Below are 19,170 nucleotides of genomic sequence, written 5' to 3' on the forward strand. Positions count from 1 at the left end.
GTCAGGCAAAGAGGGAAGAACCAAGCACAGAATTTTGATCATTTTGTGATTCACAAATGAAGTCAGGCCACTTCATATGGGTGAAATGATAGATTGAATTTTGAGTGGTATTATAGAGTAGATTACATTTCACTAGAGAAAATGTAAGCCTTTAAAGTCAGAAGAAGTTTGTTAAATGCTGGCCATAATACTTTCATAGTCATGAGATTTAATAAAAAGCCAAATTTGTGTAGAAAGGAAAAGCAAAATACAAAAAGGAAAATTTACCTCAGCAGCAATGGGGAAGTGTAGGGGCAGAGAAAGAAGGAGAAACTGGTAAGTGAGTGGACAAATCGATGGGCAGGTGGACAGAAAGGTAGATACAATGATAAATAGATGGTTGGATAAAAAGATTAGATAGTGAAGCTGAGTACATACGTCTTCAAATTAATGTTTTAAAAACATTTTCCTGTTTATGGAAGCCAACAAATTAGTTTAGAGCTCTGCCTTCTCAGATACATGTGATGAAATATCTGATTTTCTTACCTTTCTCAAAGACTGTTCACTGAAACCATAATCTCTGGCTTTAGTTTGACCTGTAGTTTGGACTCAAGTCTTCAAAAAGGAGTTTATATTTTCTATTTTTGCATATCTGTAAAGAATTCATTGTACTTTATAATCCCTCATATCTTTTTTTTCAATTGAAAACTGTGAAATTATAAATGTGAAGACCCTCCATATTTATAATATTTCCATGTAAAGTGAGATCTGCTTCCTACTTCATTAACTGGTCCAAGTATTATATGCAAAAGAAACACCTGAATTGTTACTGGGAAATAGTCTTACTGTTTCTAGCAAACTAAAGTATCTTTTCTTTTGTCTGCACACAAGTTACTGACAGATTTTGAGATAATGTAAGGTTCTTCCTGCATTTTCTAAAGAAGGATGTGTAGATCTAGAAATGGTGTTGCTGTTTTATATTATGTGCGTGCTAAGTTGCTTCAATCATGTCCAATTCTGTGCAACCCTATGGACTGTAGCCCTACAGGCTCCTGTCCATGGCGATTCTCCAGGCAAGAATACTGGAGTGTGTTGCCAGGCCCTTCTCCAGGGGATCTTCCCGACCCAGGGATCGAACTCACATCTCTCATGTCTGCTGCATTTGCGAGATCTTTACCACTAGCACAACCCGGGAAGCCCCAGGTGCAGGTTACAGTACAGAATAAACCAACTGTTTGTTCTGAAACTCTGGCTGAATCTTGTACCCGGATCTTAATTTCACCATTCTTTTCGAACCCATAGATCTACTATGGAATAAAAGTAAATTTCTTATTATTTTTATCAGAGATTTGTGGCATTTCCACATCTTCAAGCTTAATTAGCCTACATTCAATTGTAAGGTAGAGGCATTTTATTGTCTATAAACCCACTTGGCTCAGATTCACAGAAAAATAGGTAGATCTTTCAAAGAAATGGTAGCTTTGTACTTAAACACTGTAACTCCTCCATGAATTGTTTTGCCACCTAATTAATGTTTGATGTATAAAATCCCATGAAATGTCAAAGCTTATTTCAAATAAAATGGTTTTTTCTTGTGTTAAAATTTGAAATGCAAATAGTATCCATCTCTGTCATAATTATTATCCTTAACTACAGCAGCAGGGTTTCCCCTCCTTTATTCAAGCCTTAGGTATAATCCCACCATTTCAATACAGGCATTAATTTACTAATCCTCACAAAACTTATAAGATTTCTCAGTATGCATGTACTTATTTCTGAGGAATAATTTTAGCAGAATTTATTAAAAGAATTGTTAGAGATAGACATTGTAATGATGTCTTTAAGCTAGAATAAGCGAAATAACTATTTCAGTCTTGCTTCTTTGCATAGAAGACTTGAGGCAGATGTAAGATATGTGTATATTTTTGTATGGAAATAAGATAATAATAACTGTGGTGAGTGAAATAAATAGGACAATCAAAAAAAAGAGTAGCTTCTGGATGCCACTGGAAAGACTATGATTCATGCAGGCCTGATCTGGATAGGCAACCTTTGAATTGAGCTTGAACCTTAAAGTCATAGTAGCTATCAGTCAGTCAGTTTACTCAGTTGTGTCCGACCCTTTGCAACCCCATGGACTGCAGCACACCAGGCCTCTCTGTCCATCACCAACTCCCAGAGTTTACTCAAACTCATGCCCATTGAGTCAGTGATGCCATCCAGCCGTTTCATGCTCTGTCCTCCCCTTTTCGTCCCGCCTTCAATCTTTGCCAGCATCAAGGTCTTTTCCAATGAGTGAGTTCTATGCATCAGGTGGCCAAAGTATTGGAGTTTCAGCTTCAAATTTAGTCCTTCCGATGAACATTCAGGACTGATTTCCTTTAGGATGAATTGGTTGGATCTCCTTGCAGTCGAAAGGACTCTCCAGAGTCCTCTCCAACACCACAGTTCAAAAGCATCAATTCTTTGGCACTCAACTTTCCTTATAGTCCAACTCTGACATCCATAAAAGCCATAGCATTGACTGGATGGACCTTTGTTGGCAAGGTAATGTCTCTGCTTTTTAATATGCTGTCTAGGTTGGTCATAACTTTTCTACCAAAGAACAAGCATCTTTTAATTTCATAGCTGCAGTCACCATCTGCAGTGATTTTGGAGCCTCAAAAATTAAAGTCTGCCACTGTTTCCACCGTTTCTCCAGCTATTTGCCTTGAAATCATGGGAATGGATGCCATGATCTTTGTTTTCTGAATGTTGAGCTTTAAACCAACTTTTTCCCTCTCCTCTTTCACTTTCATCAAGATGCTTTTTAGTTCCTCTTCACTTTCTGCCATGAAGGTGGTATCATCTGCATATCTGAGGTTACTGATATTTCTCCTGGCAAACTTGATTCCAGCTTGTGCTTCATCCAGCCCAGTGTTTCTCATGATGTCCTCTGCATACAAGTTAAATAATCAGGGTGACAATATACAACCTCAAAATACTCCTTTCCTAATTTGGAACCAGTCTGTTGTTCTGTGTTTAGTTCTAACTGTTGTTTCCCGACCTGCATACAGACTTCTCAAGAGGCAGGTCAGGTGCTCTGGTATTCCCATCTCTTGAAGAATTTTCCACAGTTTACTGTGATCCACACAGTCAAAGGCTTTGGCATAGTCAATAAAGCAAAAATAGATGTTTCTCAGGAACTCTCTTGCTTTTTTGATGATCCAACAGATTTGGCAATTTGATCTCTGGTTCCTCTGCCTTTTCTAAAACCGGCTTGATCATCTAGAAGTTCATGGTTCATGTACTGTTGAAGCGTGGCTTGGAGAGGTTTGAGCATTACTTTACCAGTGTGTGAGATGAGTGCAATTGTGCATTAGTTTGAGCATTCTTTGGCATCACCTTTCTTAGGCATTGGAATGAAAAGTAACCTTTTCCAGTCCTATGGCCACTGCTGAGTTTTCCAAATTTGCTGGCATATTGAGTGCAGCACTTCACAGCATCATGTTTTAGGATTTGAAATAGCTCAACTGGGATTCCATCACCTCCACTAGCTTTGTTCATAGTGATGCTTCCTAAGGCCCACTTGACTTCACATTCCAGGATATCTGGCCTAGGTGAGTGGTGACACTATCGTGATTATCTGGGTCATGAAGATCTTTTTTATACAGTTCTTCTGTGTATCCTTGCCACCTCTTCTTAGTATCTTCTGCTTCTGTTAGGTCCATACCATTTCTGTCCTTTATTGAGCCCATCATTGCATTGTTACCTTGGTATCTCTAATTTTCTTGAAGAGATCTCTAGTCTTTCCCATTCTGTTTTCCTTTATTTCTTTGCACTGATCACTGAGGAAGGCTTTCTTATCTCTCCTTGCTATTCTTTAGAACTCTACATTCAAATGGGCATATCTTTCCTTTTCTCCTTTGTTTTTCACTTCTCTTCTTCTTACAACTATTTGTAAGGCCTCCTCAGACAGCCATTTTGCTTTTTTGCATTTCTTTTTCTTGGGGATGGCCTTGCTCCCTGTGTCCTGTACAATGTCCCAAATTTCCGTCCGTAGTTCATCAGGCACTCTATCAGATCTAGTCCCTTAAATCTATTTCTCCTTTCCACTGTATAATCATTAAGGATTTGATTTAGGTCACACCTGAATGGTCTAGTGGTTTTCCCTACTTTCTTCAACTGAAGTCTGAATTTGGCAAGAAGGAGTTCATGCTCTGAACCATAGTCATCTCTTGGTCTTGTTTTTGCTGACTATAGAGCTTCTCCATCTTTGAGTGCAAAGAATAGTAGCTATGGGAGAATCCAATTTATGGCATCACTGCCATTAACAAGAAGCCTAGAAATGACTCTTGGTGCCTCTCTCTCATTTCACTCACACATCCAATCAGAGTGTAAGCCTGTCTGTACTTGTAAATCTCTACCAAATCAGGCCACTCTTCATTTTCCCTGCTGCTCCAACCCTAATCCACAACAGCTTTTTCTACTGTGTTAGCTTCATAGTAGGTCCCCTTTCACTCACTCCTGAACCCTCTAATCCATTCCACTGAGTTCCATAAGCCTGAGTAGACCACTCCTATTTAGATTCTTTAATACCTTCAGATTGCTCTTGGCACAATTTCTCAAAATCATCATCACACCTTCCAAGTGGTACTACTGCTCTGCTCCTGCTCGTATCTCCAGCTGCCTGAACCCCAGTCACAAGTACCCTCGTGCAGCGCCCTTAAGTCTCCCTGCACCTCTTTCCTAAAAGCTTCTCTCTCTGCCTAGAAGCTCCTATCCTCATCCCAACCTAATTTTCTCTTTTCTATTTGTCTTCAGATTAAACATTCTTTCTCAGAGAAGTATTTCCTAAATTATTCCCTAACTTCAAACACCAGGCTAAACTGCCTTTAGGGCTTCCCTGGTGGTCCAGTGGTTAAGAATCTGCCTTGCAATGCAAGAGACACCTGTTCGATTCCTGATCTGAGAAGGTCCCACCTGTGTCAGGGCAGTTGAGCCCGTGTGCCACAACTAGCGAGCCCGCGCTCTGGATCCTGTGAGCTGCAACTAGTAATCCCGTGCATCACAACTACTGAAGCCTGAACGCCCTAGATCCTGTGCTCCACAAGAGAGGTCACCACAAGGAGAAGCCTGTGCACGGCAACCAGAGAAAGTCTGGAAGCAGCAACAAAAACCCAGCACAGCCAAAAATAAACAAATATTAAAAAAAAAAAAAACACAAAAAAGTTGTCTTTAAATTTGATCAACTGCACTGGGATTCTGGATTGAATTCAAAAAAATTAAAATTAAATAATTGTGCAGTTAATTTATTAATAGCTCTTTCCAGATCCTATTATGGGAAACCACTTTATTTACCATTTTATCCCCAGACATTAGTATAGTGTTATTCATAGAAATTCAAATTGTGGTTAAATAACAAATGAACATATAGAATGATAGAACAGTTTTTGAAATTAGAAATGTTTTATTCTTTAAAACTGTATATATATATATGTATGAGTATATATACATGTGTACATGTATACATATACACAATTTATGCTATGTTGGTAGTAGATTGAATTCTAAAGGTATAAAATTTTTTTTTTTAATTTCTTTCCCACTTTTAGTACCCTATCTTCCCAAAGCATGGTTATTCTAGACATCACTTACTTATATAGCATCCTCTTGGCTCCCTCCACAGTCCCCATCAGAATTTTATCTTACTGGGTCACTCTCAACTTGTCTGCTAACTTTCAACTTATTTGATATTTTCTGTTGCTTTCTTACATAGTCTCCATGTCTTTATTACCCCTGTACTATATTCCCATAAAACCTCACAGACATTATCTTATAATTGCATTTTTGAATTAATACCATCTGCTTTTATGTACCCCGCATACCAAGCAGTAGAATGTGAGGTTCCTGAATGTGAGCAAAACTACATATAACATTTGACTTTATTTCTTTAGGAAATAAGTGTCCAAATGATTGTTTAATGAATGAAATATTTTTTAATATTTTTTAATTTTTTTAATATTACTACTACAGTTTCTTCAATTTTAAGAGGAAAAGGGGATCATAATAAATAACTAGTTATATCCATTTTTATTTTACTTTAAATATGGTTTCACATTTTTATTTTAAACATTTTTTTATAATTTATCTGTACTTTAGGTTTTTTTTTTTTTTTTTTCTGTTGCAGCTTTCTTGTTGGTGAACCTTGAGTTCCAGACTTCTTTAGTGGAATTAATTCAGTTTATTCTTCATAAATAAACACTTCTTGAATGCTAAAACATAATAACTATTTTTAAGATAAATTACTGATGATTTTTGTATTTGACTCACCATTTACAACAACACACTATCTGTCATTGACACATACATTGGCAACATCATTATCTTTTATGTTAAAAACAGTTATATTTTGACTTGTCATCTATATTTTCAGCTTTTTCATTACTGTATTTTTTTAAAAATTTAAATATTTATATTAGGGAATTATATAGGCCTTCTTTTTTAGCTTATCATATCCTACCCCAATATTATAATACTTAATGTTGAAAACAACATTTGTACAACTACGCAGAACCAAAAAAATAAATTGAATTGCAATATGAAAATACCTATTATTTTTTTCTGTTTGTTAAGTAATTTTTCTTTTTATAATGTTCCCTGATAGCTGTAATGAAAGTCAGTACTTGAATCTTTAGTTTTGAAGATAATGTGTTAAAGCCTATTATTTATTCTAGTAGATCCCAGCCTTTTTCCAAAAGGACTCATTTAACTGAATCACAAGACTCCAGAGGTCCATATGCCTTGACATTTTCTCATAGAAAAAATACTATGTGGTAATAAAGACATAGAAGCAAACAATACAATAATAATGATAATAGTAACAATGGTAATAAAACAATTACACAAGAGCACAATGCTTAACAAACTAAAACAATAGTAATTTCACAAATATATTCATTTTTATGAGAACAGCATAGGTGGAACACAATAGCAAATGCAAGACTCTGTGCATGGTGCACTGATTTAAAGAATATTCCTTTGGAATATTATAGGAACTCCAGCTATCTGGATACTCATGTGCACAGGGGTTTTGTAACATTGCTAAGCAATTGTATCAGGTGTTTAGACTTAATTGATGGAATGATGAATCTGAACACTTTATGCATACTAGCATTTTACCAATTTAATTAATGAATACTGAATTTTATAAATCATTAAGTGAGTTAATAGATTACCAGTAAATAGCTCTAAATTGTATATAATGATTAAATATATGGATTATAATCACTTTTATGTCACTTTGTGACTGCTTCAAAGTACTTTCACGATCCATAGGTGGGTCATGAATGCTACTTTGATCTACATTGACTCTGTTACACATTTATCCTTGAACCTTATAATGTATTCCATTTGGTGTTACAAGTATCTTAGTTTTTCAGGCCCTGATATTTTACAAATTCAATAAACTTAGTGCAGGTGTTTTTCTCTTTTTTTCATTTTAAAAGTTTTTAAAAATACCAATTAACCATATAATACTTTAACATATTCTTCTTACACTATATATTCTTATAAAATTTAAGCATTGAACAAAATGATTCTTCTCTCGATTTCCATCTTTCAATTTTGTCCTACGTGTTTAAACATACACATATATATATATAAACATACAAAATATCTACATATAATATTTATTTTTCATAGCATGTTTATATGCTACTCAAGTAGCATTCATATTTCACAAATACCATGCCTATATATATTAGTATATATTTATAATTTTTATACTTGCATTTAAGTCAATATTACATGTTGAAGATTGATGTTAACAATATTGTTCTCTTTATTACAAAGCTGTTTATAGTATTCCATAATTTTTATATGTATGTCCAGTTTTGTACAGACATAACCCATTTTGTTTTCTATTATAAGCAAGCTGGAATGAATATCTTTGAACATTTCCCTTTCATAACAGTGGGATTATTTTTTTACTGCTCATAGTGATAAGAAAAATCTCTGTCTTCTACAGTCTTCAAATTTCAGAGTTTAATAGACACTATAATTTACATAGGAAGTATACAAATATACACATCAAGTAGTAGTTTATGACTGTCATATGTATACAAATCTTTGTCAACACTTGGTTACTAAGCTGTTTTTGCGTATTTGAATTAGGATTTTATATAAACTTAAGAGTGTGATTGTTAACAATTTAGGTATTCCAATTGCTCCAATTTATTCATTTATTTCTTTAACATTTGGTCCTGCTACAAATATATTAAGTATCCCTGCATAAACAGTGGTAAGCAGTTTGAGTTTTTTAGGGTACCCCTTACAGCTTTCTGAATATCGATTAGGAAGATAGCCTTACAAAGAGAGGCCCTTTCTATTTGTGATCCTAAATTCTATATATGACTGTTAAAAACAGAAAAAGAGAAGCAAAGAAAATGTTCTAAATAATGACACTTTTGTATAAGTAATAGTAGGGCAGACTAAAATTAGGAAAGATATATGCCGAACCATTAACAATCTCTACAAAATGGGAATGTATAGAGTCAAAAGAAGAGACACTCATTATTTTTGCATTGCATACCTATATCTATATTGCATAAATGTGTTATAATTGTACTTTAGTTTAATTTTAAAAAAGATAAAGGACGTGATAACTTGGAAAATTACACTTATTTACCTTTTTAAAAAAAGTTTTACAAGCCTTCCTTACAAATTAATATATATTCCTATCTTATTACCCAAAGCTGTCAAATTTGTTCAAGTGATCGTAGCATATAAGTTTTATCTCTTTTAACATCTTTGGATTGTTGACAATTTGAACAATTCTTATAGAATATACTTAAAAAATCAGCATGTAGTTTTAGAGAAGGAAAATGCTAGAAACTAAGCATTAGTTTGCTACCAAGTACATGGGGGTGAAATCTTTTACTTAGTAAGAAGATGAAGACCATTTTAAAAAGCAGAGTTTTTATTTGGAATTACATTTTCACAGAGCTTAGCAGACAGTGAGTATTCGTTGTGAACTAAGTGTTAAACTAGACATAATGGAAAATTTGTATTGTCCTCTGAGAACACAGTTGTCCACAACACAAACTCATCAATGTTCAATTTAGAAATACATAGAGAAAAATCACTGGGCAAACCTTAGACTTAACCCCTCAGATGGGTAAAGTGAGAATCATTTCTAGAAGTTAGAGTCCTCAAGAGGAGCTTCCTAAAGGCATGACTTTCAAGTTAGTTATTAAAGAAAATAATGGATTAGCAGGAAAACTCAGGGAATGTATACCAAATAAAGAGGGAGTTTAATAACTTACTTACCTCAATGATTATAACATATGCAAAAACAATTGTCCAAAGAAGCCAATAAAATTACTTAAGATCTCTTTCCTTTTTGTTCTGTTTTCAAAATTGTAGTTGAAATCTGGAGAGACAGCCGCCAACATTGCTAGAGAACTGGCTGAACAGACACGAAATCATTTGAATGCTGGAGATATCACTTATTCTGTCCGGGCCATGGATCAGTTGGTAGGCCTCCTAGATGTACAGCTCCGGAACTTGACTCCAGGTGGAAAAGATAGTGCTGCACGAAGTTTGAACAAGGTAAGGACCTTAGTTACATGCATCTTTAAAGTTGTAGTAAAATCAGTGAGAATTCCCTGATTAATTTCCCTCTCCATAAAATCAAATCATTCTAAAGAAAACTGCTAGCTATATTCAATTCACTTCACTGTCTCATTATAATAATGCCCTTATTTGACTTTCAATCTAAGGAACAATAAATGATAATCTCTTTGCATATATTTTGAATCATAATTCATTTTCTGTAGAATTCTGTTCTGGATGCTAAATTCTGACATGGTTAATATAGATAAATGCCGCTTCTTTTGTTTCTTTTTTTTTTTTATCCCTTTCAAGCCTTTATTAATATGATTAATAGTAAAACAAATATCTAATCAATAAAGAGAAATTTAGAAAATAACAGTGAGAAAAGATATAAATAATACATTATAGATTAAAAAAATAATTTAACCTAATTCATATTACATTTAAAAGCTCATTGGACAAAGTGTTTTAATTTTCCTTTTTATTTTTAAGTAACTTATTTTGCATCACTACCATTATAACTTAATAGGTTTTAATGTGTTTCAGCAACTTTGAATTGTAAGTAATAAAAATGCTTTTAAATTGTAAGGAATTTTATGTGTTTTAATTTATAGCTATAAATCTACAATATATGTTTATATACATTATATACACATATGTAAACATTTGGTATATAACTTATACAGATATAAGCATTGTATTTACTTAAATGTATAAAATATGTTTTATATATATTTATAAGGAGTATCGTTTATGTAACAAAATTTCACATTGTGAAAAGATAATAGAATTGCTGCCATTAGATAACATATATTCTCTTAATGGCATTTTTGTAATAAAGATGATCAGTTATTGAAACTGGATTTTAAGGCCTTAAATATCAGGGATAATCTTAATATCAGGGATACTTCAAACAGCAAGAATTTGGCAGCAACAGACTAATATCCTGTATGGAATTCACTGAATGAATATTCCCCTTTAGAATGAAAAAATAACTTTACAGAGTGGTCTTTGTTGTGTTTATTTCTTTTCTGTCTTATTTGACTAAGAGTATCATGAGATGGAAGACATTTTTAAAATGATGATTGTTTGACATTAAAGAAAAAAAAAAGCTAGATATTTTATCCAGCAGTTTTTTCTGCAACTTCATCCTCAGAAAATAGATTCAGTTTTATCAGTTAGATAGAATTTATTACTAAGGTATTTTTTTTTTTGGTTATTTTCATGCTGAGTGAAAAGGAATTATTTTGTCACTCACATCCATGATAGAATCTCAGCCCAGCCCCTGACAGAATATAATCCACAGCTGTCTATGTAATCTGGGCATGCTGTGATTTTACCAAGGTTTACTGGATGCTGTTAATGAATATCGCTGCCAGCTATTGTTATTATAATGTACTAGAAGTAGTAATTTCTATTAATGCTACATATCCATAACACTACTTGTTATAGAATATTTTGTATCTTTATTTATAAATGATGTTGATGTCTGGCAATATCAGGTAAAGCTGGCAATTAATGTCACATTCTAACAGGCTACAGCTAATCAGCTTGCCTAGTCTGAATATTAAATAACTACATAATGGGCAAATTTCCATTTGTGAAGCTTTTTAATGCTCTCTTTTGTTTCTTATTTAGCTCTTTTCAGTTGTTTATATAATGTGGTTTGTCATATGTTAATTTGCATGATGGGGTAAAGAGATGGGATGGCAAAGGTTATTCACATGCTTCCTGGCTTGCTACCATTTCCCGTGGTTCCCACTGTTCCCTGAAGCAGTTATAACCCAACAGATTTGCAAAGTCAACTCAGTACAAATCAATTGTGCTCCACATTGAAATTCTGAAGAGTTTAGAGACCTTTTAAACCAAGATGCTAGTCAGTAATCCAATGACAACACTGGCAATTTACTTGTACTGATTACTCACTTAATTCTTTAGAGGAGTAACTACTCTATGCTCACTGAAGAATGTATGAATTAAAGTTGAGAGAGTATTAGCCACACAAAAGGTATCAGAGTAACTGCTTCTTAAAATGGGTAATTTTCTCCTTCAACAATCAAGGCTACTGAAGGAAAAAAAATACTAGAAAAGGAGGAAAACTACAATCTAATTTATAAATTTTGCAGTCATTTATTTAAACCGAACAAATATATGTATTAATAATTCATTTTATCACCAGGAAAAAAAAAATATTTGGTACTGAATACGAGTTGCTGTTAATCTTTTTCCCAAAAAAACATCATTCTATATGCAAATAAATAAATACAGTCTTGTTATTCCACAAAAGTTTCTAAAATGTGTAAAATCTTTTGGTCAAAACCATTAAAAGAAATTCTTCAAGAAATAAAAACAGAGATAAATCAGAAGATTAATCACATTCTTTTAATCAGAAGTTACTTATCTCTTGGTATTTGTCCCTTAGAATCAACGAGTCAAATGAATATGCATTTCTATTTTCTCAATAAATGGAACTTTTTATATGTATGAACAAATGGTTTGTGGTACATGTTAACTACCTAAATTATCTTTAAACCACAAGCAATTTACTATCTTTAAAAAATGGGTTTCAAATCCTTGACATAATTTAATTACTTAACACATCTTCGTCTGTGGCCCACAAGTTAATAACTAACCTCATATGAAATGAATCATGTCAAAAAATAAAGCATATTGATTTTTACTAATTTCTACTAAATTTATTCTAAGATTTCTTTCCATCATTAACAGCTTTATACCATCCAGTTATCACTTGGGTTCTGGAAAGGTATTGGTTACTATTTTTCAAGCCAATGCTGACATTTTGCTGCTGCTTAGCTGTCATTCTCTTCTAGGAAGTAGTGCACAACAATATAAGGTGTTTGTGTAGGTGTGTTCTTTTATTTTTCTTGTTTTCTTCTGTCACTAACTTGTTTTTTCTATTCTGTGTTTAATCTGCTGTCTTAATGGATTCAGCTTCAGAAAAGAGAGCGCTCTTGCAGAGCCTATGTCCAGGTACTTTCTGCGTTTTTATAAATGTGTTAAGTTGTTGAATTGTCTCTGTTGGCAATAGCATGTATGGGAATCTGACAGAAAGATGATAATGTATTGAACTTGAAGAATTTCAGGGTGGTATAGAGGGTGGGAATGGAAAGCTATATGAAAGAGCATGTGCTAAAAAGAAATTTGAAAAGTGACAGTGCTCTATCATACAAGAGGATCACAGACTAGCTAAGAGGTGCAACTTTGGTGTGAGAATTTTGATCATCATTGAAAGGTGAGTTGGATATAATATATAAATCTCCAATTTCTTCAGAGGGGGCTATGAAAACATTTCATTCATATATTGATCTGGTTAATATTTGATTAACAAGTTATCCAGAAATGGCACTCAATCAAATAAGACAACAGTTCCAGGATACTTGGAATGTTATACTTCTGTACCAAATTGATCAAGACATGCTGTAACGATCTTATTCTTCCACTCATTATAAGCACATGAATCCCAATGTGAATGTTTTAGTTAACGTTGTAATTTGTTTCTAAGCAAGGTTAAAAAAAAAAAAAAAAGTTTCTATGTTTATGAGTTCTTGTGGAAAGGAATCCCTGAAGCCAGCTTCATAGTTATTTTTAGAAGGAAAAGAAGGGTGGGGATATCAGAAGATAGGAGAGAGAAGAAAGGAGAGAGGTGAAGGAAAGAACAAAGGAAGGGAGGCAAGGTCAAACAACAAAATACTTTAGTAATGACTTCATTCTGCTTTATTCAAGGTAAATCAATCCACGGGTTGCCAGAATCAGTGCCTCACCATCAGTAGCACACTCTTCCTGAGGGATATTGGGCAAGAGTTAGTTTTATGGAGACAACTCGAAACAGGGATTGCAAAGGAAGTTGGGGATTTCCTTATAAGGCTAGCAGATCCAGTTTTCTAGGGTAAAGTGAGCTGGGTTAGAGGATTGTGATTGGCTCCTTGACAATCATTTCCCATAAATGCAGGTTTAGATTTGTGATATGGGCCAGGCTACTGAGGCAGCTTCCATTCTGTGGGTTCCAATATACAAATTAACTTTATCAGAAGGAAGAAAAATATGAAACTGTGTAGCTGTAAATGTTATTCCCTATGTGGATATATCAGCATTTTTAAAGGGGAAGGTCAACTACATTTGTAAAGAAGGATGTCCTCAAGACCCATGTTACTAGTTCTCAGATTGGTAGTCCAGAAATTAAACTGTATCCATTTATTCACAATAAGGGCATTGTGCGAGACAGTCATTTAAAGCGGGGGGGAAATCTGCATAACAGAGGTTAGGAAGAAAACCTTTTAATTTGTATTCTTTCTTATAAAATAATGAACTGTTGTATATAAGCAACTGTTCAGGTTTTTCTCATATTTTGGAAAAGAAATTACTTTGGGAGGTATATGTATATATACTTCTTTGTGTGTGCAACAGATGGAAAAATTGAAGTACTCTTCAGAACTGAAAGCTGAGGATCATTTTTGAGCAACATTAGTATTGTTTTTGATTGCAATCTATGTTATCCTTTTAATAGGGCCTTGGAAATAATTAGAATTAGCCTTTCAGTATTTAAATCTCTATGAAATGCATGGCCATTCAAACAAGAATCTCTGATGGAAAATTAATAGCACAGTTTATTCAATGGCTGATTTCCTGTCGTTATAATTGACTGGCTATGAATAAATGTTTCAGCTATTGACTAAACATCTGATAAGACCAAATACAAACAGAATATTGGTGAAGTGGAAATGCTCTGCTTGCTAATACATGACATTATTTCTATTCCTTTTGTATAGATCATTATTCTGTGAAATTCTAGACTGAATAATACCTAAATCTTTAGTCTATTTGGCTTTTAAAGACATGTTCTCTATTATTTCTATATTCAGAGCACATTCTAAGCTACCTGTGAAATAGGAATGAAATATACCAGAAAGGTTTTTTGCACTAAATTTGAAAAAAAATATTTATTATAAGATACTTAATTTTTTTTTTCCTTTCCATGGGCACAAGCAGTGATTCTTCTAGATATGATTTTGACCATCTAAATACATTTAACATTTAATTATTTAGAAGTACAGTGTCTATTTTATGAATTATCTAGATCCATTCATTACTTCTTGCTTCCCACTTTTTATTTCACACACACACACAATAACAGTGAAATCTGGACTGTCGATAGTCAGCTATGATAACTGATCTATAAGTGAGCAATTAAAAGTTAGTTGCTTTGATTTTTTAAAATAATATATGAATCTCCTAAAACTTATTATGCTTTTATATCAAGAAGTTTAATGAAAATAAAAAAACTGGGTCCAATATATTTTATTTTTCCTTATTCAGTTGTAATTTTAGATTACCCTAAAAGTTTTGTTGACTATTAAAATATAGGTATTCACATATGTCAAATTAAAATATCATTACCATATCCCAGACACAATGCATATCTTCATTTAGAAGAGGGTTTTAAGTTTTATGCCAGAGAAGACAAGTAAGGCTTGTGTTCCATATGCATATTAATATATATGTTACCATATATATTATTACCAGGAGGGGCCATAGAGGTGAAGATGAGTGAATTGAAATATGGAGAGATCCAATGACTGGAACTAGGTCACACAGCTGGCACTGATGGCACTAATGCTTCTATCCTGGTGCATCCAGTGCTTCTTCAACACCATCTTAAGAATAACAGTGATGTAATATGAAGAATAAATCATTTATTAGGCATTGTGACCGTCACTGAAAAGCATTTTGCATAAATTCTTATTTCATATTCTTTTGCAGGAACTATTAAAATTTACTGACATTCATTTTTTTCCATTTTAAATGCTTTAAAAGCAGGACATTTTCCTAGTTAAGAAATATGTTTTGACTTTTGCCAGCAGTTTCCTTTCTCCTCCAAATCCCATAGGTGGCATGGACTCCCTGGAGACTCACAGTCAATCTTGCTTGATGGTAATGGAGTCTGCCTGCCAATGTAGGAGATGTGGGAGATGGGGGTTCAATACCTGGGTCATAAAGATCCCCTGGAGGAGAAAATGGCAACCTACTCCAGTATTCTTGCTTGGAAAATCCCATGGAGAGAGGAGCCTGCCAGGCTACAGTCCATGGGGTTGCAAAGAGCTGGACACAACTGAGTGACTGAGCACACATGCATCGTTATTGATGTGAATCTTTTGAGTCATTCTTTGGAAACCACTATTATTTGCATACTTAGGCCAAGGATTGATTTAACAATTAGTAAATAAGTGCAAATTTTTTTTTAAAGACACACACCTGGTTTCTTCTCTTCTTCACATTCTTCCTTCCATTTTTCATTTTTTTAAAAGGCAGATAGTCTATGTTTTAAGTCTTACAAAGTATTGGAAATAAGCCCTCTTTTTATTAGATTTTACTTATTTTATTTTATTTGGACTTAATATTTACTTATTTATTTATTTATTTTGTTTGTTTCACCTTCATTATCCACTAGAAATCTGTATCCTAGGTATTAGTGCCGGGGTCCAGCCCCGGTGGATCCAGGGAATTCAAAGTGGGGACGGCGTCGGCAAGGATCAGGAAACAACTGCTTAATTAAACTTTAATTAAGGACATAAAGAGTAATAGAATAAGGATAGCTCAGTGAGGAAATTCAGTGGAGAAAAGAGGCTGAAATAAGGATAGCTCAGTGAGGAAATTCAGTGGAGAAAAGAGGCTGAATAATTCAGCCAGAAGGTAAGAGAAAGAACGACATGGTGAGATCAAGTTTCAGTGAACAAGGCCCGCACTTTATTTTCCAAAGTAGTTTTTATACCTTAAGTTATGCATAGAGGATAATGGGGGAAGGGGTAGAGTCATGCAGCAAGCCAGGCTTTCTTCCTGCAAACTTATCATATGCAAAAGCTTAGGTGATTTGCATCATCTTCTGGCCCGGAGGCCTGTTAACATTTTAAGACCCTTTCTTCAGAAAACTTATTTTTCTCTAAAGGTGATAAGTCAAGCGCCACCCTCCAAAAGCATTAGATAAAGCTGCATTCCTACAGAGCAAAGGTGTGGTGGGCTATAACAAGAAAAAGAATTAACTCAAGGGTCCCAGGTTACAAACATTAAAGCTACTATTTACACCAATTATATTAATCAATACACTGCCAGGGACACAGGAGGTAAGGGATATGGAGACTTAGCAGCAAACATTGGCCCAACAAGTGAAAATCCCTTCACCAATACAATTTCTAATCAATCTTTTAACTGCTCAAAAGAATCTGTGTTTAGACAGTTTAGAACATCTCATGCCTCTCACAGTTGGGAGGCTCTGAACAATCACATGTGGCCGGAAAAACCTATTCAGGCAGGCTAGAGGACTTCCAAGGGAGTTTGTAGGTTGAAACACTGTCACACCCAGGAATTATTAACTGGAGCTGTAAGCTAACTCTTTTTTCAGAGAGAGGTAGTGGAGGACAGTCCCCCGTAAAGTCAGAGGTGTAGGTGAAAACACAAAGCAGAAAGTAGGCAGACTCTGGTTTTGGGGGTAGATTGCTCGAGAATTTCCAGGGAGACTCCTGAGGCTTGATCCCACCTTTGCGTATGCCAAGCCTCCTTCCTCATGACCTTTGCCAGGGGCGGAGCTCGCTCCCCGCATATTAGCACAGTAAAAGCAACCTCAGCTTCAACTGTAAAAAAAATAATAATAAACTCACACAGTAGTTAACAAAAACATTCAAGAATTACTAGTTGAGCGCATTTGCACAATAATCCTCTCAGTACTGGGAATACAGCAGTGCCCACAACAGGTCAAAATCCCTGTTCACTCTCCTAGGGTGAAATATCTAGTAGCAGAATATAAACAGTAAATATATGGTATGTGAGATGATAATAAATGTTATGGAGAAAAACAGAGCAAGAAATGCATCACTGAGGTGAGGTGACATTTGAGAAAAACTATGAAGGGGTGAACTGTGAAGATATGTAGGAAAAAGCACTCTAGCAAAGAAAACAGAAAGTTTCTGAGATAGAAATAAGCCTGTGTTGTCTAGGAAGCCAATGCAACTGGAATGAAGTGAAAGAGAAAAGGATGACAGGACGTCAAGGGCCCAGATCTGACAGACCTTTGTAAGGACTTCAGCTTGTATTCATAGAGAGGAAACCACTCCAGGGTTCTGAGCAGAGGGATGACATGGTCTGATACGTTTTAAAATTAGAAAATAGATGATAACAGGAAAAGTAAGGACTGAAAGAGGGTAACTATTTGGGCAATAACAACTACTTAAAACAGGATATGAGTATGGGATGCTCAAATAATTTTTCTGGTTCAAGGTTTTTTTTCAAAGTGGAACAAATAGGATTTACTGTGTGGATCACAATAAACTGTGGAAAATTCTGAGAGAGATGGGAATACCGGACCACCGGACCTGCCTCTTAAGAAACCTGTATGCAGGTCAGGAAGCAACAGTTAGAACTGGACATGGAACAACAGACTGGTTCCAAATAGGAAAAGGAGTACATCAAGGCTGTATATTGTCACCCTGCTTATTTAACTTATATGCAGAGTACATCATGAGAAACACTGGGCTGGACGAAGCACAAGCTGGAATCAAGATTGCCAGGAGAAATATCAATAACCTCAGATATGCAGATGACACCACCCTTATGGCAGAAAGTGAAGAGGAACTAAAGAGCCTCTTGATGAAAGTGAAAGAGGAGAGTGAAAAAGTTGGCTTAAAGTTCAACATTCAGAAAACAAAGATCATGGCATCTGGTCCCATCACTTCATGGCAAATAGATGGGGAAACAGTGGAAACAGTGTCAGACTTTATTTTTTGGGGCTCCAAAATCACTGCAGATGGTGACTGCAGCCATGAAATTAAAAGACGCTTACTCCTTGGAAGGTAAGTTATGACCAACCTAGACAGCACATTAAAAAGCAGAGACATTACTTTGTCAACAAAGGTCCATATGGCCAAGGCTATGGTTTTTCCAGTGGTCATGTATGGATGTGAGAGTTGGACTATAAAGAAAGCTGAGTGCCGAAGAATTGATGCTTTTGAACTGTGGTGTTGGAGAAGACTCTTGAGAGTCCCTTGGACTGTAAGGAGATCCAGGCAGTCCATCCTAAAGGAGATCAGTCCTGAGTGTTCATTGGAAGGACTGGTGTTGAAGCTGAAACTCCAATACTTTGGCCACCTGATGCGAAGAGCTGACTCATTGGAAAAGACCCTGATGCTGGGAGGGATTGGGGGCAGGAGGAGAAGGGGACGACAGAGGATGAGATGGTTGGATGGCATCACCGGCTCAATGGACATGGGTTTGGGTGGACTCCGGGAGTTGGTGATGGACAGGAAGGCATGGTGTGCTGCAGTTCATGGGGTCATAAAGAGTTGGACACGACTGAGCAACTGAACTGAACTGAAGGGATTGTAAGGTGAAGTGTCTGGAAAAGAGAGGTGTTGGAATGACCCACAGTGTTTTGCCTGAGCAACTGGAAGAATGAATTTGCCCGTTACTGAAATGGTCTATCTGTGACCAATTTGGGAGGAACATGAAAAGAACCTCACTAAAAGTATGTTAAGTTTCTTATCAGATATGCAATATTGATGGTAAATTTGCAGTTAGGTATATGAGCTTAAA

The 19,170-nt window shown here is 35.1% G+C and overlaps 1 protein-coding gene across 21 annotated transcripts in view; it reads left to right on the forward strand.

The window, feature by feature from the left end:
• The window catches only part of ADGRL3 (adhesion G protein-coupled receptor L3), a 943,166-nt gene that overhangs the window by 753,619 nt on the left and 170,377 nt on the right, over window positions 1–19,170 (forward strand). For 17 of the 21 annotated variants that reach the window (XM_070791494.1, XM_070791493.1, XM_070791500.1 and 14 more), the window contains 2 exons: window positions 9,385–9,570; window positions 12,526–12,564. In XM_070791494.1, the coding sequence (XP_070647595.1) occupies window positions 9,385–9,570; window positions 12,526–12,564 (225 nt within the window). The remainder of the gene's footprint in view (window positions 1–9,384; window positions 9,571–12,525; window positions 12,565–19,170) is intronic. The other 4 variants (XM_070791497.1, XM_070791506.1, XM_070791504.1 and 1 more) reach the window with 1 other exon arrangement.

The sequence above is a fragment of the Bos indicus genome, chromosome 6, assembly GCF_029378745.1.
Source record: "Bos indicus isolate NIAB-ARS_2022 breed Sahiwal x Tharparkar chromosome 6, NIAB-ARS_B.indTharparkar_mat_pri_1.0, whole genome shotgun sequence".
Taxonomy (NCBI): domain Eukaryota; kingdom Metazoa; phylum Chordata; class Mammalia; order Artiodactyla; family Bovidae; genus Bos; species Bos indicus.